This window comes from Meleagris gallopavo, chromosome 8 (assembly GCF_905368555.1).
Source record: "Meleagris gallopavo chromosome 8, MGAL_WU_HG_1.1, whole genome shotgun sequence".
NCBI classification, from domain to species: domain Eukaryota; kingdom Metazoa; phylum Chordata; class Aves; order Galliformes; family Phasianidae; genus Meleagris; species Meleagris gallopavo.
The window spans coordinates 24,486,117-24,508,757 of record NC_139411.1 but is presented as its reverse complement, the minus strand read 5'-3'; the positions used below and the strand labels follow the sequence as shown (position 1 = coordinate 24,508,757).

Here is a 22,641-nt window from a genome sequence, read left to right as displayed (position 1 = left end):
GAATTGAATCTGATTCATAGGTAACCCCAGATAATTCTTGGTGTGGATTGGAAAAGCTGCTTTATTTCAATTAAAGCTTCCGTAACTTTAATTAGCTCCACTGTACTGACATGGTATTTGACTTTCCATCCTCTTCTCTTGAGTCATAGCCCTTAATATTGCGCAGTCTTGAAAAAATGGGTGTTACAAACAGCCTAGTGGGTGTAAGAGAAATATATTTTTGGTTTTGTTTCCAGGGAGAAGCTTGCATCATGGGAGCAAAAAGGATCTACAGGAAGCGCAAGTCAGAGAAGAAGTGCATGCAAGGAAAATATGCCGGGGGTATGACCTCAGAGCCTTGTGTATGCACAGATGCAGACTTTGACTGGTGAGCAATGGGCACACAAATAGTGTGAGATTACTTAAAATGATGTGCTTCCCACCTTACCAGAATATAGGGGTTGGCAGGGTCACCAACCCACATGCTCAGGTTCTAGAAGGCTGACTAATGCATTGTCAGTCTCTTAGTGGTTAAGCCCCTTAAACTCTTAAGGGCTTCACAGTCATGAAACACTTCTGATAAACCTCTGCTTTCATTGCAGAACTTCTCACTCTGAGAACATACGTTTTTATTTCTTTGAAACTGATTGAGTGATTTGCTGCTGTAAAGGCTTGTTGCTAGTAGCAGAACAAAAATACCACAATGATATTTGCTGGGAGGAAACAGGCATTTATTTCTTTTACATTCACCTAGAGGAAACTTTCTGCAAAAGGTCTGCTGGGCTGTGAAAGAACATGAGAATACTTGGATGGCTAGGGATGTATGATGGACAGTTCAGTAGACTCATGAGACCCTTTGGATCTGTTGGAATGGGGAGAATTTTGAAAGTCCTCTTGTTAGACTGAGAAAAATATCCTTAAAAGTACTGCAAATCTCTGAGCTGAGCAGACTGCTAAAAAGCCTTTCTGACCTAGGAGGGTATTCCTCCTCCTGGTGAAATCACTTCTGTTTTAGAGTAGGATATCATGATCCTCCCCAGTACTCTTTGAGCTCCTGTTATTCATGTGGTCCTCGGATCTGGATTTTGACTTTATCCATTTCAGCTTCCTTCTCCGCTGCCTCTGAGGAAAAAGAGAATAAAACATCCAGTTCAGAAATATTTGCCACAAATTGTCATCACTTACTTATCTACTTAATGCAGTCAGGAATGTGGTCTTACATAGATTTTTCCAGAGAATTTTGGAAAAGCCACAGAGAAGAGAAGACAGGGGAGGAAAGAAATGGCAAGAAAATAGTTCTGCTGGCTTGACTGAATTTCTCAGCCCAGATTCATTGTGTTAACAAAGTCAAAGCTCTGCTTCTGTGCCATAGCATTCAGTGCATGCCTCGTTGAACTCTTCACTAGGCTTCACTGCTGTAGCACCCTGCATAAGCTGGGCTGAAGGGGAATTTGGAAGAAAATCAGTCAATAAAGCCTTGCTGTGAAAGGATGTCCTCTGGAGAGGGTTTCCTGCAAGAAGCAGCAGCTCTTTTCTCATCCTCATTTATGACAATTCCATGGTGCTTTTGAATGATCTTTTTTTTTTTTTTAATGCTGATCAGGGCTCTGAATTGAAGTTGGTTTAAGGGAACTCATATCCTTCAGGCAGGGAGAAGCCCCTGAACTGGCTGCACTTGGCTTTACAGTCTTAATGTAATCTAGGCAGCTTTTTGCATCAATAGTAATGGTTGCAGGATACAGGTTTGTATACAGAATGAAAGAAGACAACAATCCCTGCCCCATTCAGTGTAGTTTGGACACTGAAATTGTAAAGAGAAAATTTCATTACCTAAGCTTGTCAGAGCTTGGAGTAAAATCAATCATACATATATGATAAAGTTACAACAAACAAACAAAGAGCATCATTGCTGTTAGACCTGTGTGTTGTTTTATCAGTTCAGAGAGTAGAAAAAAGCCAGTCATAAAAGACTTAAAGATTGCCTGTTGTTTTTTGTTTTTTTTTTTTCCTCCTAGTAATATCAGAAGTTCAAGGTTCTTTTCAAATTTGTATTCAGTCCATTGTGGTTCTTTCTCAGAGAAAAGGGCACATTTGTTTATTGCTTTACACAGCAACAAAACCGAGTGGCATTAGAAATGACTGTAGATTCTCCAGCCTCGGGAATCTGAGTTCTTCTGACAGAAGATGTCTCTTCCTGTGGCCTCGATCCAAACCAGTACTGCTCCCTGCATGGGTTTCAGCTCACAGCCAGAGGGCAATGGTGCTTCAGGAATAGGTGTGCAGAAACCCTTAACAAATCTGTCCTAGCAACGGCCTGGAAACGAGATTGTCCTTCTTCATTTAATTGATTTGGGTAAATGGATGACACCGTTACTTGTGTGTTATTAAAGCATTAATTTAGCTGCTTTCCTTCCATTGTGTTCCTTCCTGCTGTTTGGATGTTATTACGGCAATATCTCTTTGGTAGAAATACCTTCCAGACATGGACGGAAATCTTCAGTGGTGCTCATTCTTCAGCTACCTGTCTCCCAAGTCCTTTAATAGAAACTTTGAGTGAAGTGTTGCTCTGCCATTCCTCCCTCTGAACCCATTGCCATTAATACTGAGCACTTCTCCTATCCGTGTTCCTATATCTCATGCCTTCATGGGGAGCAGCAGCCTGTTTATGCTGGTGCTGGTGACTTCATTTAGCTAAAAAGGTGCAAAGGACCCTTAGTGCAATTGAGAGTCAAGCATATTTATCTCACTGATGATATCGGTGAGGATCTGTCTGGCTATTTTTTTATTGGATAGCCTTTAAATTACAGACCTGCCTGCTAGGTTTAATTCTTATGCTAAAACACCACAGTCCTCTGCCATGAGAAACTGTCTTGACAAACAGCGCTGAGGCAAAAGGCAGATGCTGAATGTGATCAGACTGTGCTGGCTCCATGTGTTAGCACTCATTGCTTCATGCAATCATGCAAGTGTCAGTTCTGAAATGAACATATATTTGCATCCTAAAGTTAATTAAAATTGTTTTATCATTCAAGAGGGCATAGTTAGCTGACAAATAGTGATTTTGAATTCATTTTAGTTCATTTTGAACGGTCATCGAAAATACAGATTCAAGTCTGAAATGTATTATCTCTGCATCCGTAGTGGCCTAGATATCTACAAGGCACAGATTTACTGGAGGACACTTGGGGGTTTTATATTCTGTTAAGATAAACTGGAATGACCTGTACTTCTGAGCACTGGTGCAGTTATAATCATATGCCTTCTTAGATCCATCATTCAAAGTGTTGCTGAATCCATCCTTCTCTTAGACAAATCCCAGCTTGAGTCCTTGGAATACTGTGAAGCAAGTAGAACTCCCTTAAACAGAAATCTGTTCTTATACCATAGTTTAGTATTAGAAAATATTAAGTTAATAAAGTGATAGTAAGACATTACTACATGTGTGGCCACAGTTAATTATTTCTACAGGACCTTTTGGAAACTACAGATCAAAGGTGACTTTAATCATAGATACCTTGATTCCACCCTATTTAAGGTCTGGAAAGTTTGCAGAGCAGAGAATGTAAAACTATGGGTAATATTTTCTGTTTCTGGCATGGTTGACCTTAAGGTGAAGCTGTTAAAATTAAGGAAATCCTGTGCTCACGTTATAAGTCATCTCTGCAGTCTCAGAAAGTACGAACATGACAATAACTTTTCTGACTTACTTGATACTTTCTTATCTTAAAGCAGTGGGATTTCAATAATATCATGTAGATTTACAGTTCTTCCATTACAATATGGTTGTCATGTGTGTTTTCAAACAAAAGACCTCCAAAAGGGATTTCTTTTATTTGATTGTTACTTGTACACAAACACAAAATCAGGGAATTTACCGTGAGTTTGGAGCAGGGTTATAGAACTTCTGGATTCAGTCTGTCTTTAATTGCAAAGGAGGACTTGTAAATAGAAGAAATAATTGAATACGCAAATACAATTCCTGTTTAAACCAGTAGAAGTGGTCCATATTTTAAACCATTGTCAGTGAGAGACAGATAGTAGGCTGCTTCTTGCTGATAAAAACAAGCCCTGCTGTTAAATGTTCTGCTCTTATTTTGATAAGTACATTATCTATTTCACCTGAGTTCTTTTCAAGCAGGCAGAAAATACCATCAATATATGCAAATTCCAATTCCCAGGTACCTGGCAGTGACTTGGCTAGCTGATTGCAGGCTAGAGCTGATGCCTTTCCTGTTTCCAGATTTTGCTATACTTGCTCTTGCTATGGCAATCCAATTGATGCTAATGCTTGTTGATTGCTGCAAAGCCTGTTGTGCCAAATTGTAGGCAGCAATTTGTTGTCAGCATCAGTGTTCTGCGTGCACCAGCCTGTAGCCAAGGAATTCATTAAATTCCAAAACTGCAGAGGTGAACGGGGGGCTGGTGCATCTGTAGAGAGATACGGTACAACAATTCATGTCATTTTCTAGGATTACATTTCTGTAGGGCTTTAATGAGCCAGACGATTTGCAAGCCTGAAAATGACACTGTGAAACTTCTGTGCTTAGAACTATTTTTGCTGTGGAAAATCCTATCGTTTCATTCTCTTGAGTTTGAGAAATCCGTGTGTAGTCAAACCGACTGAAGTTAAACTTCTGTTGCCCAGATTTGTGAGTTCTAAGAGGAAACAAAATTATAGCATGAGTATAGATGTGTATAGTAAGAAATCACAGATGGATACTGCTGCATTAAGTTGGACTACAGATACTGATCCCCTCTGCAGCAGATCTCACTGTTCTGTTTTGTTTTCACCTGATTACATAACATTGTGTGTGTAGAGTGTTACAGCCTTTTAATTAGAGTGACACAAGATAACAAGAAATACAGTGCTGCAAAGTGTTGACAAATGAATTACAAAAGTCCAGGAGTCCCACTTGTGTGTAAATATTTGTTTTCTGTAAGCAAATCAGAGTGATGTTATTCTTCATTATGAAGTGTTTCTACAGCCATAGTGTTTTTAATCCAACAAGGATGATTAGAGGACTGCATGGCAATGGGAGAATAGGTTGTCTAATGCTTCCAAAGCAATTAAGCAACATTCAATCACTAGCATCTGAGTAAATAGATTCATGAAAATTCAATCACAAAAACTGAGGAAAAGACCCATTTAGGTCATCTAGTTCATTGCTGTTTCCTAGAGCATGTTCTCAATTACTCGTAGCTACCCCAAGCAGCAAAGCTGCCAAAATGTTCTTATGGAGCAGTTGTGCAGTCCATTGTGTTTAGTTTTTCCACATGATATGTAGCATTAGTTGTTTTGTTGTTGTTGTTGTTAATGTCATCTTTTAAATTGCTGTTTTCAGATTACATCAAAACATTTATTTTCTTGAAAAGTTACAAGCATGGGTAAAAAATTGTGATAAAAGCCCTCTCAATGTCCACCTTATGAGTGGCTGAGATCCTTGGGTTCAGCTCAGAGAGGAGGAGACTGAGGGAGCCCTCCTGGCAGCCCACAGTTCCTCTCAGTGAGCGGAGTGGCAGCACTGAGCTCTGCTCTCTGGTCACAGTGATAGTGCCCCAGGAACCAGCATGGAGCTGTGTCAGGAGAGGGTAAAGCAGGTGATAGAGAAACGTTCTGCTCCAGAGTACTTGGGCATGGCCCAAGCTACTGGAGTTCAGGGATGGTTTGATCCACACTCTCAGTACCACCACAGGACATGGTGGTCCTATGTGGAGCCAGGAGTTGGACTTGATCCCTGTCAGTCCCTTCCAACTCAGGATATTCTATAGATTCAGTTCCCTGGGAGCCATGATCTAACTCTAGTTGCTAACACTTAGATCTCCACACACATGTGCACACAGAACAGAAAGGAAAATAGTTAGAAGTGGAGAAGACAGGGCATGCTACAGCCAAAGGATATAGCAAAAAAAAAAACCAACACCAACATTCTGCTTACACACAGGCTGTTCTTTTTTCTCCTTTTTTTGTACAGTTTTTTCATTGCCTTTCTCTGTGTTTGGTTCTGTCCCATCACATCCCCTAGTAACTTTTGTACAATCCACAAATGCTATTCCTTGGCATGGCATAATGAATCCCATTCCTCTGTGTGCAGTAACCCTGCTCAATCTGCAAGGCAGTCTTAGTAGCATCTCTCCAGTTGTCTATCTGGTGAGCCTCCACTCCACAGAATACAAACAGAATAGTGGTTAAAGAGGTTTTATAATTGAACATTATTTATTGTATGTTTATCTGAAAGCAAAAAACAGTTGGAAATGTTATTTTTTGTGGAACTGAAGCAAACTAGTCATAGCTAAACCCAAATTGTAGCAAGCAAAAGATTCCATTTTGATTTATTGTTTCTAAAACTTTTTTTTTTTTTTTTCAACATTTCCACTTCCAAACCAAAATAGAAATGAAAATTACAGCCATTACCAAATACCCTCTGTTAATACTCTGCTCCCTCAGAGCTGGAGGGTTTCCTCTACAGCTTGTGTGATATGGTTTTCAAATTTATCAAACTGTTTAGCACTTCAGTTTTCTAAGAGATAACTGTGACAACAGTGGTTGAAATAGGTAAAGATCTCTGGCCTTTATCATATTTTGGTTTAGAGATGAGCTAGAGAAACACTGTTGGACTGCCTAGGGAAAACAGATAAAGCAGTAGCTCATGAACTGCCTTGGAAGAATCTTAATGATCTAGTTCTACTCATTTGTGCTGGGATAACTTTATGCATAACAAAAGCTAAAACAAAATGAAGAATCTGTTATTCCATCAGAAAAAAAATCAGAAACTCTAGTAAATATATTGAGGAAAATCACCACTTGTATCAATAATAGACAGTGTGAGCTAATACCTGTGTTAATTCTTCTTTTTTCTTTTTTAAATGTTTGTGTGTAACTCTCTTTTAATGTTCAAACAGTGATTATGGATACGAACGTCACAGCAACGGGCAGTGTTTACCAGCATTTTGGTATAATCCATCTTCCTTGTCAAAAGACTGCAGCCTTGGACAGAGTTATCTCAACAGCACTGGGTAAGTGGTGCACTAGACAGTATTTTAGCCAGAGCAGCCACTTCACAGTGAACTTCAACCAATGATGATAGCATTTACCATTGGCTACTCAAATCTGGGTGAAGTCCTTGGGACATGCCCTCCAGATCACCATCACATATGGTCCAGACCTTTCTATGAAAAATGATGTCTTAAAGAAACTTGAGTGGAAAATGTAAGGCAAAGGCCAGACCACTAAATCTCTGAAAGCAATCCTGTTAAAATCGTTTGGGATCACATGGGCCAGAAAGGGTGGGAAATAAATTAGAGGAAAGAGATGAAACTGATATATATGTACAAAGAAGTAATATATGGGCAGTTAGTCCAAATGCTGATTGTTCTTTGGCTCTCTTGAACATCAATAAAAGATGCATTCTGTATTAAAAGACTGACCTCAAACTGCATTTCTCGTGCAAGTGATTAAAACAAAAGAATCAAAGATGTTTTGGAATTCTGTACATTCAAAGATAGGCATAATTTGTCTTCTTCCACTTTATCATTACTGTAAGTTCTGGAGGCTTACATCTTTAGAGTTATCTCACTGCTGATGACAAAGGAATGGTTTTGAGACATGAAAAAATCTGTTTAACTGTCTAGAAGTGTAATAATATAATATAATTACACATATATACTATATATGTATATTGCTTACTTATAACTTTATAATTATCTAACTTATAACCTACATTGTCATAGAATTCTATGTTTTATGCAATGTATGCAATATGTGGTATACAGCTGTGCTAAATATTGCATGTCACTAACAACATTATTAACTGCTTACATGTTAGGTATTTGAGGAATACTTGCCTGAGGAAAATCATAAAAATTGAGAATCTCCTTTCTTCCAATCTCCTTAGTCTAAAGAAAGTTCAGAAATGTACTCCTATTCCCAGTTAACCCTACTGTGCTCCCTGTCAGCATCTTGCACAATTTCTCTCTTTACCTTTGCAGGTACCGAAAAGTTGTTTCTAATAACTGCACGGATGGTGTGAGAGAGCAGTACACAGCAAAACCACAGCAGTGTCCTGGCAAAGCTCCCCAGGGACTTCGCATAATAACCTCTGATGGCAAACTGACAGCTGAGCAAGGACACAATGTCACTTTTCTGGTGCAACTGGAAGAGGTAGGCTGTATGGGTCTATTTCAGTTTGAGTTATGCCAACCGAAGTTTTAAAGTGGTGGAAAGGTGAATACAGTATAGGATAAAAACAGCTCCCTTATGTATCTGACGAAGATACTAGCTATAAGGAAAAAAAATTTTACAATAAGACTGGTGAGGCACTGGAGCAGGTTGGCCAAAGATTTGGTATCTCCACCCTTGGAGATGTTCAAGGTCAGTCTGGACCAGGCTCTGAGAACACCTAACTGTAGGTGTCTCTGTTCACTGCAGAGAAGTTGAACTAGATGACTTTTAAGGATCCCTTCCATCTCAAAGGATTTTATGATTCTCTGCATACTGGTTAGGTGCTTGGGGGTAAAATCTCAAGATGTCATCAGCACTGAGTCTGAAATTGATTGCAGATGTGAAGCTGACTCAGTCTCTGACTGGAATCTGTGTTCCTGTTATATCTCTAACGTAATTTGGTATGCCACAGTACTCCTCTCTCCATTTATGAGTTTTCAGAAAAAAAAGGTTTTTTTCCACCTGTTTTCTCTGCTTACCGCTTCCTTATCTATGATTAATTGTAGGCTCCCAAATGATAACTTCCACAGAGTAATTATTGTATCTTTTTCCCTAATCCAGTTTGATTTCTTTAAACTACTACCTTTTGTCATGTGCATCTGGACAATAAATCCTAAAACAACTATGCTTTTGCACTGGGGGATAACGCGTATCCTTTAGAGTTTTAGAGTATTCATGGAAATTACTTCTAACCCTCACTATAGTAAATGTCATCAGTAGTGAGGATAGAGAAATGAGGATGACATCTGGTGCTGAGTTTTGTAGGGATATGTTGGGGTTTTTGCATTCTATTATTGATATTTTCCCAGCAAACAAGTGTCCTGATCTGCAAAGACAATAATGTAATAACCTTATCTATAATGTATCTAACCTTAAGCAGTTCTACAACTGGAATGTTCATTTTCTCCAAAAGGAGGTCTCTATTGTAGTAGTTAAAGTCATACAACATAGCTACTGCAGATGTCATCATAGCAGTTTGAACATATAATTTGACCAGGATACATTATTGATTTCTATGTTTAAAGATGAAGAAAAGATGTACAAAATGAGATTCAGAGCTTTCAGACTTTATTTCAAAAAGCATATAAGCAACCAAGAAAGATGGTTTTATATTCTCCCCCCAGAAGTGTTTATTGCTGCCCTTCTATTCTCAGAAAAGTCTTGCAATAGATTGAGAGAAAGAGATGGGTAACCTAAGACATCAATCATGAATCTGTCAAGGAATTATACTAATAGGAGGAGATGCAGTAACTCACGTGGTGGGAAACTCAGAACAAATTTCCTGCTTTGAGTGTTTGAACTCACATATCTTGTAAGAGTGTCCTTGACACTGTTATACACAAGCCTGTTGTGAATTGTACTGTGTTTTCAGTTGGTCACGATCTTTTCTGATAACACTGTTTCAGTTTTCATCAGAGTTTGGATGCATGCTGTGCATCACGAAGTATGTAAAGCATATTTTGATAAGTGAGTCAGCTGCAGTGGAAATCTAAGGGGACCTGTTTTGGGGGATATTTCATAAGGAGGAATTTAGGAATTGCTCTTAGCACTGAAACAGTATTGATTGGGCTGCAGCCTTGGTGATTACTTCCCTGCCAGATGAATCCTGACCTTCTGCTCCTAGATTTGTCAATGCAAAGAATTTGCAGAATTTTGCAGGTGAATTTGACCTAATCTGACAATGACATTTGGGCTGATATTACAACAAAAGAAACATTCAGCAGAGATGAAAGTTGTGCTTATATGATATGAGAGAATAAATTATAGTCATAGGAACATATTTTTATATACACTAAATTATTTATCAAATAAACTATTTCAGTAAAAAAATCACACCGCTCACCAGGAAAGTTAAACAACTCAGTAAAAGAATAACCATCCTGTCATAGAGCAGGTATCAAATTCACTTAGTTGCAGAACTGCTGAAGCTGGAAGGGATCACTGGAGTTTGTTTAGCTTGATTAGCGTGGACTTTGTTTAGTCCAACTCCTGTGAAAGTTTCCTTCCTTTACAAACAAGACACAAGTTGCGATTTTCTTCTGAGTTGTGCCTTGTACCAGTGTACAGCACAGTATAATCTAGGATGTTTACCATCCAGCCAATCTATGTCACCCACTGTTGCTGAAGAGAAGGCATCAGGCATGCTGAAAAAGGCTAGATATTCCTTTGTGTGCATGTGTGTCATTCTCAAGGAGAATGTGCGTCACATGGAGAAATTGTGTGATGGCCAATATTTTTAGTGCTTGGTGCTGGTAGGGGCTCTTTGTCTTTTGTTACAATCAACGTTTTTCAGGTTATAAAACAAACAAATGTAAACCTTTGCTTATGTTATGGACCCTTTTCATTTTAGCATCTCCTGTATCCTTCTGAGGTGGTCTGTTTGAAGCCTTCGGATCTGCATAGCTGTTCCAAAAAACACAGCCTCTCAACTCTCTTTGTTCAAGCTTATATTCCACTTAACAGTTTTAAACTAAAAGAGGAGAGATTTAGATTAGACATGAGGAAGGTATTCTTTACTATGAGACTGGTGAGGTCCTGGCATAGAGAAGCTATGGATGCACTGCCCCTGGAAGTGTTCAAGGCCAGGCTAGATGGGACTTTGACCAACCTGGTCTAGTGGGAAGTTTCCCTGCCCATGGCAGGGTGTTGGAACTGGATGGTGTTTAAGGTCCCTTCCAACCCAAAGCATTCCATGATTCTGTGACAAGCAAGTAAAAGATAAGAAGCTGGTGAACCACAGCTTGAGATATGAAGTATTATTTTCTTTCTGAATCCCACCTGGGTCTGAAAAGAGATTCAAACTTTAGATGCAGGCTCACTGGAGGCCCTGAAGAATTACTACATTTATGAAATAGAAGGGGATATCTGAGAGAGGAGGAAAATTGTGGCAGCGAAAGCTGATGTTTCCACTAAGCTGTGGGAGTCAGGTGGGATTCCCAACACAGGGGTTTCTTGTAGAGTACCCTTATGTCTGCAGTGATGCTCAAGGCTGGGACTGTGGACTGTCATTCTAATCATGACAGAGTGTCCAACTGGGAAGGTTCCTCCAGGTTAGGTAGTTGAATACAATCATTGTGAAAATCTTACTGTATGGCAGCAGTCAGAAAGCGTCAGTGCTTCCTTTTATAATTAGCATGTATCTAATTGTATAAAGCATTGTGGAAGTATTTAATAAGCAGAGCACCATAGTTAAGCTGATAGTTTTGTTCTTAAATTTCCATTGAGCAAAGCAGAACAGTGACAGAGCCTCTGTCACTAACTGGCAGAATGGGCGAAAACCACCTGTGCTTTAAAGACGTTTTCCTAATGCCTCCAAATGCTGTCACTTTAAAGGTTAATCCTTTGTCCTGCTCTAGCCTCTGTATACTCTGTACACAGGTCAAGATCAGGCTGGTGCCTTTCACCCATAGCACTCATCTAGAGTTCCTTCTCATCCTACATAACCTGAATCCTTGCTTTATTTTTCCACAGGAAAAAATAATAATTAAAAAAAATCCACTCAAATAAAATGCTACAAAGACATTTTTTTCCAGTCAAATTCTTAAACCCAACATCCTTGACATATTTTCCTGCTCTGCTGTAGAAAATAGAGGAATTTTGTTAAGCAAGTGTTATTTCTGCATGTCTTCCCCATCATATGGTCATGAAGATCTCTTTCCTGTCACAAACCTAGTTGTTATTTCTATATTTCGCTTGTTGGTATGAACATCAGACATTTGTGTTTCTTGCTGCACTGTTTCAGCAGAGACACTAAAAGCAGGAGCTTCCAGAACAACTCTGTTCAGCACAATGGCTTTCAAATTTGTTTTATCTGATTGCTCATATGTCTTTGCTGAAGAAAAGGTTGGTAAAGACATTCAGGGCAGAATGGTTCAGGGCTTTGGCTGTTTCATTACAGATAATTCATGGAGAAACTGCCTACTCTAATTTTTATCTTGATAAATTGACAGCCAAAAGTTTTTGACATTCCAGATCTGCTTCAGTTCTCACTTGCCAAAGTCACTTCACTGGCAGAAGATTTTGGCTTACTTTTGACTACTTTCTTCTGCTATATCATGTTTTGATTAGGTTAATATGTAGGGAAAACTCTTCAGATCTTACAGTTTTAGCCATGGCCTGGAATTCAGGCAATCTGAACTCATTCCTGAACTGCTCTCTGAGCTATTTCTTTGTGACCTTAAATAAGAAATTTAACCTTTTTGCTTGTTCCTTCATTTGAAAATAGAACTTTGCTTACTCCCTCATGTCTTCTATGCTATTCATATTTATACTGAATGCTTGTAAGGCCAAAGAAATCTCCCGCGCTAGGTGAATATAAAAAATAAAGCCCCAGATTTCATGTAGACCACTGTGGCTTTCTGTAATGACTTTCAATAAGTGGTTGCCCAAGGAACATTGTGTCTGGGTGCATTTAATGAGCTCGGGGACCCTGCTGACAAAGGGACAATGCTATGAACATTTCCCTCCACGGCACTGTGGCCCGGTGTAATTCAGAATTCAACTCAGCTGAAGTCTCTGGAGGTAAGCTTAGAGTTGGGATTGTTTTGTTGTTGCTGTACGTAAAATTAAAGATGCGAAGCTAGTAGTACATGAAAGCACAGGCTGTAGTTTTTCAGTGTCCTACTGTGTTCCCTCTTTGATATCACAAGTTAGTCAGTAAAGATTATGAAAATCTGAAACCTTTATCCTAACTTTAAACACACATTCTGAATCATGGCTGTTTATCTTTCTAACACCAACACATTCCTCTTAATAGCACACAGCCAAAGATCAGTACATCCCCTCTCCCATACCACTGTCATCTGAATTATAATTGCATTTTCTCTGTTACTGATGATGACAAGATTGTTAGGTGAAATCAAAGCCTTTCGTGCATTTTTTTAATCCTCTGCTAAAATTCCATGAAAACGTATGAAAGTTGACCTTTCCTTCATGATGACACAGTGCTACAGTCTTCTAATGCACCTCCAGTTGCATAAGCTGAATTATTTGGCGTAATTCTGATTCCTGTGGAGCACAGATCTAGTCCTGTAGAAGTAGTTCATAGATGAATCGTGTTGGCAGAACTGGCAGTCATAATGAAACATTCAGGGAGTACAATTAATTGTGTTGGTGTAGAAAAAGAAGTACATGTACCAAGCCTTATAAAAGACACATTTTTAATCAGTTTCTGCTATTAGTTAAAGAGCATCTCTTCATAAGTGGGAATTTAAAAAGAAAATGTAATTTTCTGTATTTGACCAAGTTGAACATAAGTATCTTTTTAAAATTAAGTATATGCCTTAAACAGACAAAGTCAAAAATTATCCCACGTACAGATAATCGGTTGCAATGGAAATATTTGATGGATGTTTTCTAATGGTGACAGGAAAATGTCACAGTGTATAAAAGGTTGCTCTAAAGGAAGCACAAAACAGATTTCTAAAACATTAATTCATGAAGACAGTTCAACAGTAGTGTCTGTTTCTTGCAGAGGATAATTAAATTCATTTTCAACATCTGTAAGGAAGGAGGCACAATTTGATGCATAATTGAAGACTTAAAAATTAAATCTGAAACATGGGAAACAAAATTAAAAACCTTGAACTGTGTTTCATTGTTTTAATACTTCAATTTATATACAGAGACTGTAAGTTAATAAGGAAAATTCTTGATTAGAACCTCCTGGGCAAGATTCAGATAGAGTGTATGTGATGAGTTTGAATGAGCCCCAACCTCAGATAAACTGAAATACCAAGACTCCATGAAAGTAATCAAAATGTAACAATATTGTTATGAAGTATATAGACAGTTTCTTGGCATATCCCCAGGCAGGAAGCTTCATGGAGTTTGTTGGAAACATCTGTGTCTTATGAATGCTTTATTGTTTTGGTAAGATACGGGAAAAATGTGTATTTTGGTTTGGGGAATGGAGAGTGTTCTGTTTATGCTTAGAAATTCTGTAGGCATTTAATGAGAAAATCCCTTAGAAAACAGTAAATTTCCAATTTATAGTTTAGCATCTCATGGTGTATGGGAAGAAGGCATAAGATGGGGCCTTGGGAAAAATTGTTTTTAATTCCCAGGTGTTCTTCTCTGGCTAAAAGGAATACTCATATGTTTGAATTTCAGTATACACATATGTCTTTGGCTGAACTGAAAGGTTTATCAATTGTGCAGTCTTCAGATATACCCAACCTTGTGCATATTGAAATGCATTATAAACAAAATATTTTATATTTTATCCAATATTTGGTAAAAAAAAAAAATAATAATAATCCATCCACTAAAAGTACTTTTATTTTTCCAGCTATTATAATTGTGGTTGCCTAGCATAGTGTGATTAAAATACAGGTACTGAATGCACAGATATCACCACAAGCAGCCATCTTGTCAAATTTTTCCTGTGTGCCTAATAGCACTGGCATTAAAGACCTCTTCCAGTGAAGGCTAGAGAGGCTGCCCAAAGACAGCTCAGCAGTGACTGCATCCAAGTGCTTTGACTGCAGAAATAATGCAGTAACTTTTGTGTCTACCTTGATCGGGCTAAAAGCTTCAGAAACTCCTATCAGGTAGTGCTGGACTTGTCAAAATGCTGAGGAAAAGCCAGAAAAAAAAAGCAAAAAGAGAGATTTTTAGCAAGATGTATGTATATGCATCGAATTGTTGCAGAACAAGTGCTCTCTTGGAAAATCAGCCACTTGCAAATGGCTCTCTGGAGCTGGGGTTGATGTAGATCAGGTGCAGGCTGTAAGGAAATGTTTTGATTTTGGCTTTCCTACTTTGTCTTCTGCCTTATTCTGCCCATACTCTTTCCTGGCACAGATAAAACATATAAAAAATAGACAAAATCACAGTCTCTTTGTTTTTCTGACTTTTTTTTCTCTCCTTTCCTAAGATAGAATTTTAAATGTCAGCCTTTCAAAATGTGGCATTTTCGGAGAAGTGTTATAGCCTGGATCTTACTGAAAAGAAAGTGCTTTTCCAGTTCAAAGGGCTTTAAAACAAAACAGAAAAAGCTAAGACAAATGAAAGAGGCTGTGGGAACAGCTCAAGTTCTTCTCCAATTAGATTTTCAGATGTTTCTGTCAGCATCTTTTCTCCCTGGGGAATTTGGAAGAAAATTTGAAATCTAAATCCTACATAGGTTGGAAATGGCTCCCTTCCCTGGCAGCACCTGTAGACACTATAGGTTTCATGGCTATAGAGAAAAATGAAGATGAGAAGAAAAGTTTGTTAGAACATGAATTTTGACTCTTGCTGAAAGAGGGCTGTTCTAATGTGGTATCACACTTTTCATCTTCTCTGCTACTTCAAATATGCAGAGGAAGGTACCTTGTCCCGAAATATATCTCAACTGCCTGACCTCAAATATATTCAGATATGATAAAGCCAGCAGGGTCACTATGGCAGTGTGGTATTAATCATGCAGACTGCTTTTGTTCCAGCAGTATGGCTTTGCTGAATAATTTTTGAATGTCATCTCTTTTCAGTTAAAAAAAAAAAAAAAGAAAAAAAAATTAAAACCCTAGCAATGATGGGCATAGAGGAACTGGAAGAGCTTTTAAGGGTCCTTCAGAAAACTGATGTATGCTCACCTTTGACTGTGGAAGCAAATCCCATTTGGTGCGTGTTGGCTCTGTCAAACAGAGCTTGATGTCAAATACCACAGAACAGTGGTAGATGTGGCACTGAGGGACATGTTTTGGTGGGCAGAGTGATGATGAGTTGATGGCTGGATTTGGTGATCTTAGAGGCCTTTTCCCAACTTTATGTTTCTTTGACTCTATCTTGTTTGTAACTTTGCACATCCTCTTTCATATAACTTGTGTCACTTACGGACTTTACCGTCCGTACCTTCAGGACTTGGAGAGAAATGGCATGGGGTATCTCTAGGAAGCTCCAGGCATGTGCTTTTGTCAGGGGATGCCTTTCTCTCCACACATACAATCTGTGATACTCCAGAGCAGAGCAATGCAGTTATTTTTGTCTCATCCCTTTGGAAGCAGCTGAGCTTCCAGCAGGGTGCCAGGGCAGTGTAATGAGTACGGCTTTAACCTCTAAAAACAGAGTGTCTGGAACAATTTATCTCTCTTGCTATCCTGAAGTAGAGCTCTGCTGCCCCCACTTCCCATTCAGCCATGCTTCCACCATTTCTGTCTTCACAAGTGATAAAAAGACTGAAGGAACATGAGGAATGTGGATGATTCTGTTCCAGTTCTCTCATACTCACACATTTCCCTTTCTGATGTGAAAACCTGCCTGATGCCAACCATTTACATAGGCACCTTTTATTCCAGCTGGGCATCCAGAGGACTGCTTCTATCTCAGAGTGGTAGCGGAAGAAGGAAACCAAAGTAAAATAAATTAAGTGTATTTTCAACCAGTTTTACAGACTGTCCTCAGCTATTATTTTAGTGACATTCTTGCAGACAGTGGCAGCTGCCTTGGGGATCAGCTTGGTTGTAAACTGCTGCATAGCAACAGGGAGCTGGGACATAGCCCATGTAGGCATCATGCGGAGCCTCTGAGGGGCACTCCCAAAAGGAGAAAGAGTGCTTTAAATTGAGACAAGATTCTACGTCTCACCTGAAGGATAGGGGTATGTGGCAGCCATAGTTGCTATACAGGGCAATGTAGGCTGTATTTGGTCGTGAGAAGCTGCCCTTACCAGAGACATATCGCTGCCTTGTGATATCAGAAAATCTTGTGTTTCTAGCATGCAAGACGTGGGTTATCTTTTGTTTTTTGGGGCTTTTCTAGTGTTTTGTTTGTTTGTTTTGTATACAGTTGAGGCTTACTTCTCTGTCTGCTAAACTAGCTTGCAAACAAAAAATCAGAAACTTGCTTTTTGTCTAGAAAGAAGAATGAAGAAATGACATCACTCTCCTCTTTTGGGTTTTATATGTCTTTTAAGACCGTGTGGCTTTGACATTTGACAAAACCACATGTAGCAGGCTGGAATTCAGTTTCAGGAGCAGAAGATTAAAACCTGTTCTAGAATTGGTTTGCATTAAAGAGTCTGGCATGAATAACACAGATCTCTGATATCCTTGGCTTTGGTTTAAAATTTTTCCCCCCAGCTGTGGATTTTATTTATTTACTTATTGTAATTTATTGTAACAGCTCTGAAACCTGCTAGATTAGCAGCCCAGGAGAATAATGTCACAGAGTGGCAGTCTGAGATGTGCTACAAACCCACTCTGATAGGATTATCTCTAGGCAGGAGGAGAGGAGTTTAATCAGCCTTGTCAATTCATTAGCTCTCCTCTTCTGAGGCAGTCACAAAGGGTGCCACTTAGTGTCAGTGGTGTTGGTAGCTATTCTGAAATAAATACAAATCCAGCTCACTTCAAATCAGGCCGCTGAGCAAGTTGTAAGCTCCTGTAAGCGGTTGTTATCATGTAAGACTGAAGAGGTTCTTTTAACACCCTGCTGCTTTGATAGGGTTGACCCTTCCCTGAGGACTTCTCAAAGTTCCTTCTTGCACTGTTTTGTCTATCTACTTTTTATGATTTAAAATGCAAAATGCATAATATGGGTTGTTCCAAAGACTCCTGAGGCAAACATTTACCCACATCCTTAGTGCTTGATACTACAACACTGCTCTTCACGATAAGGAAACCTGGGGAAAGGAGCTGGTATGTTTACAAATAATGCCTATCTTTCCTGCAGGTAGGAAAGCAAGGCTACAGCATACACCTTCAGTAATACTTCACCTTTGATAATGCAGCTGAGTTAACCTGAAGAAGGATCACTTTCTCTCCAGTGTCTGCTGTGTAAGTTGATGAAGTGACCTCTAACATCAGGAATGTGAATATGCTCTGGATGGTCTATATCACTCCACTGATTCAGTCTCTCGCAGTCATTTTTTGTAGCTCCCATCAGGGCTCCTACTGACATCAGAAGCTGTGGACTGATCTTCCAGGAAGTCTCTTTCAGAAAAAAAGAAAAAAAAAAAAAAAAAGTATATTCTGACCCTTTCTTTTTTCTGTCACCACAGGGAGACCTACAAAGATCCCTCATTCAAGTGGATTTTGGTGACGGCACCGCTGTTTCATATGCCAATCTCAGCTCAACAGAAGACGGGATCAAACACACCTACCAGAACGTGGGCATATTCCGAGTGACCGTGCTGGTGGAAAACAGCCTGGGATCTGACAATGCTGTCCTCTACCTGCACGTAACATGTATGTATGTTCATACTCATTGTTAGCTTCTGTCCTAACAGAAGCTTTCTCCTAGAAAAAATTATCACTTGCTCTGAGAGATGATGCTTGGGCTTTGTATGTGGGAGGATGAAGTGATAGGAGATGGTGAGAGTTTGGCCTCCAATGGACGACTTCAGAACGAGAGGAGACATGAGGAATAGCAGTTTGTTTTTTGAACTGTGTTTAACCTCTAACTTTGGGTGGTCCAATCTGAGACACCTCAGAGTATTATCTCTCCCTTTCTGAAATGCACTGTCATTAGCATGTTTACAGTGCCAAAAAAATAAAGACATCTTAATCGCTTTTAAAAACCTTGACTTTCACTTTGTACAGTGTTTTGCCCTTTAATGAAATGCAGCCACATTTGGGATGGAAACTTGTGCATTTCAGTCCTTCTGTTGTCATAGGAACCAAAATCCTGGTGTTAAAAGAGTATAACAAGAAAAAATGTTATCTTCACATTGCTCTTTTGCTATTCTTTTCAACCTTTTTATATGTCGGCTCTCTCTGATTTACACCTGAAATGTATCTCAGTCTTTGTATAAAACCAGCAATGTGTTCTTTCATCTTTATTCTTGCACATGCCTGAGAATCCAAAATGTTTGACTTTTAGTGAAATTTTGTAGTATCTCTGATGGATTTTGTTGGTGGCACAATTTGTTTTACATAGTGTAATTATTTTCTTTTGTTTGTTTATTTTGTTATTCTTGTTGGGTTTTGTTAATTACTTGTATTTCAGGCTATATATCTATGTGACGGATTTACTGAAGAAAAAAATATTTAAAAACTTAGTTATTTTTATTTATGTTATGCTTATAGAAATATTACTTAGTCTCTACCAAAGTAATTCCACATATTGCTTAGATAATTCAGCACGTTCCACATTCTGTGACTCTGGTTTTAGAGTTACTTCATTTAGTATGAAATCAGGTGCATCTTTAGGAGAAGAGGGCAGTTCTCTAATGGTGCACAGTTGTATCAGCAGATGGGACCAATGGGATTTGTAGGTGTAGGAGACAGGAGGTGTATGTGGGAGCATGATGGGAACAGGAACAAATCCTTCCCTGAACTTCCTCCTTGAAAAAGACCCGAGGTTAATGAGCATCATGTACCATTTATGATTCCCTCACCTGATATTGGTCTGCCAGAAACTTTCATGTCACAGAGTCCTTCAGCAGTGTCGTTGTTTGAAAAACTCCTATCTATCTTGCAAAAAAGAACTCTGCTGATAAATCAGATTGTTATCTAGCTTTGGTTCCTTATTTGTATATTTATCCTCTGTTACTTCTGCTTTGAGGCACTGGTGAGGCAAGGCAAGGTCTCAGCTTTTAGATACCTACTGTTTTTTTGGTTGGATGGTTTTGTTATACTTTCTTGAGAATCACTGTATGATAGAAAAGGAACTCTGCTTAGAGTAGATGTTTATATGCTTTCACATAATTTCTTCAGCAACTGAGGAAGCACAGGTTGGTCCAGTGGAGAGTGCCCCTGTCTGCAGAGGGGAGGTTCTGGAGTCACATTGCAGTTTGCCTTCCTGCTTGTGCTTGGGTGCTTAGCAGGGGAGCTGCAGGATGCAGGGGAGCAGGGGAGCTGCAGGATCCTCCTTCTGCTGCTGGTTATGAAAGTCACCTCAACACGAGCTGTGGTCATCTTTTTTTTTCCAGTCTGTAAAAGGTCATTGGAAACAAATGGAGCTGTGTTTTGGCAGTTGATATTTCACAAGAAGTTCTGACAGCCTTCTGTGAACAGGGTTGGTAATCGTTTGCTGTTTGACAACAAAGGTCCATGGGGACCTTTGCACATGCTCAGCCTATCTGCACAGTAATGAGCCCACACAACAATAACCACTCTGTCGTGCAACCACAAAATAGAAGAAGGCAGGGAGGCCCTCACCCTTACTTGTATTGGCTTTCTGGGTTGTAGCTGATTTAATTCATTTTCTTGAGCCATAGAAGGCTTAAGAACTGTTTTGATTGTTTTAACAGTACAATTAAGAAACAATATCCAGATGTCTTCATGCTACTAAGCAGCTGATATAGCATATATTTCTGTGTTGTGTTTAGATAAAGTCAATATGTGACTTAAATATGTCACTGCATGATCATTGCAGCCAGGCCTAGATTATATGTGCCTGACACCCAGAGAAGCCACAGCCTGAAAGATGTGTTTCAACTTTCTCTATCTGAGAAGAATTAGGGACCTCAGAGCAGACTACAAACTGAGTACGGTGCCATTCAGACTAGCAATAGATTGGCTGAAGCCAGAGTTGTACAATAAATTCATAAAGCCCTCATAAAGCCTAATGCCCAGATCCACAAAAGCTTCTAAATCTATGGAAATGCTAGCTTTGCCTCTCAGCTCTCTAGTGAGCAAGGCTACTTTATTTAGCTTGGGGTGCATAAGCATGAATTTGGCCTCTGAGAACTCTTGTAAGAATACCTGACAAGTGACCTGACAAGAAAAACACTGTTTGATGCTAAGATACACAGGAAAGCAACATGCAGCCTGAGCTTCAAGAGAGTTGTAAAAGGGGCACTAAAGGGGGGACCTCTTGTTACAGACCTGACATATGACTGTGAGCAACCTTGGGCCTTCTAGCACCCTTCCTTACCTGCAACCAGCAGCTTTGTTGAGAATGAAGCTAAGCCACAGAGTTTGTGATCTCCACAATAAGAGGAAAGCTTCTTTCTAGCAGCCCTGCTCATCCTGCTGCAGCCCCTTTGCTGCTATTCCAGAGCTTCACAAATGCAGGTTATTGTAAGGCAGAAGTATTTTGTTGTGCATGGACTGTACCTTGTGTAAGGAATACACATTGAAATAAGTCTTTGCAAACTTACCTGGAAGGATGCAGCCTCCTAGCAGTTAAAAGCCCATCCAGAATGAGCTATCCCCATCTGCTGGCCAGATGATAGTTCAGCATTTTAGCCACTTTGACCCATCAGCTATTTGTAGAGAAATGCTGAGGCAGAATTGGCTTGTTAGAGCCATTCTTTCATGTTCTTTCTAAGCCAGCACATGGCACAGGTCTGAGGAGGGGTTGAGTGGCAGAGGGGCCCAGGTTGCAGAGGGGTCCTCTGCAGTGTGGTCTTTTAAGCTGTATTTAGAGCAACTGTGTAGTTATTTTGGAGTGGACTAGATTTTACACAGGTGTCATTGTTACTACTGTCACCATATCTGGTGTGAGGAAATGTATTCCTTTAGAGGTCTGTGCTGGTGGTACTTGGCATTTGGCAAACATCCCAAAGGATATCAGAGCTGCAAAATATTCAGCTTGGGAAGCTGCCATTTCTCAGTTCTTAGTGTCTTGCAGGTCACAGAAATATGCCTGAGCAGGGAAATTCCATTAAAATCAGAAGGATGAAATTCCGGCTTCACAAGAATTTATAAAAGGGACTGCTGATTATTGAAGGAAAAACGAGCCACAGTCTGTCTATAGCAGTCTATGGTTAGTTCCATCATGAGTGACTCCTAATGGGGGCTGCGTTAGGTTAATCAGTGGCTGAGTCTATACCACAAGGAAATCTGGATTTTAATAATGAATCAGAAAGAGTGGTTCTTCTTTTATCCTGGCATTGCTTATACAGTCTGGTTTGGGTGAATTTTTTCATGCCTCCCTGCATGTATGTGAGGCAGGGTCATGGGATGCTTGCTCTAAAATGTTTGGTGTTTTTCCAGGTTGGAAAACCAGGTTCTAAGTGATGATATATGCATGTGATGTTTTCAGAAAAATCCTCTCCTGAGATATAAAAGATCCTTTAGCAAAGCATCTCAATTTCACATGGACAATGCAGTCAACCGTTTCAGACTGTGGTCTCCACTTCTCATCACTTAGAAGCTCGCAGATGTAGGAAGTGAATTTTATTTGTTTTAGAAACCCATGTCCCCATATCACCTGGGAAGTCTTTCTTTCTTTCTTTCTTTTTTTTTTTTCCTCTGTCAGTTTTAGAACAATTGCTTTGTTCTCTAAGTGAACAGTCAGAACACGTTTTAAAAAATAATCTAGAGGACAAGATGCAATAACAAAGGCCCATCTGTCTCCAGAAGATGAGAAATGCGTAACCCTGGGCATAATGTCACTTGTCAAATGAATTATGTTCTGTTTATATTAAAAAATAAAATAGTTTATTGTGGAAAGGAGGGAGTATGAGGTAACATAAAATGAAAGCAGTCAGTGAATAACTGTGTTCAGACAGAATTTCATCCAGTATGAATAGATACAGTATTACTGAAGTTCACCAAATCATAATAATTTGC

General features: G+C 39.3%; 1 protein-coding gene across 2 annotated transcripts in view; it reads left to right on the top strand.

Moving 5' to 3' along the window:
* Nucleotides 1-22,641, top strand: part of LOC100544091 (VPS10 domain-containing receptor SorCS1) — a 271,928-nt gene that overhangs the window by 223,571 nt on the left and 25,716 nt on the right. For both annotated transcript variants that reach the window (XM_085229289.1, XM_085229287.1), the window contains exons 16-19: nt 237-367; nt 6,880-6,993; nt 7,966-8,137; nt 18,180-18,366. In XM_085229289.1, coding sequence (XP_085085415.1) covers nt 237-367; nt 6,880-6,993; nt 7,966-8,137; nt 18,180-18,366 — 604 coding nt within the window. The remainder of the gene's footprint in view (nt 1-236; nt 368-6,879; nt 6,994-7,965; nt 8,138-18,179; nt 18,367-22,641) is intronic.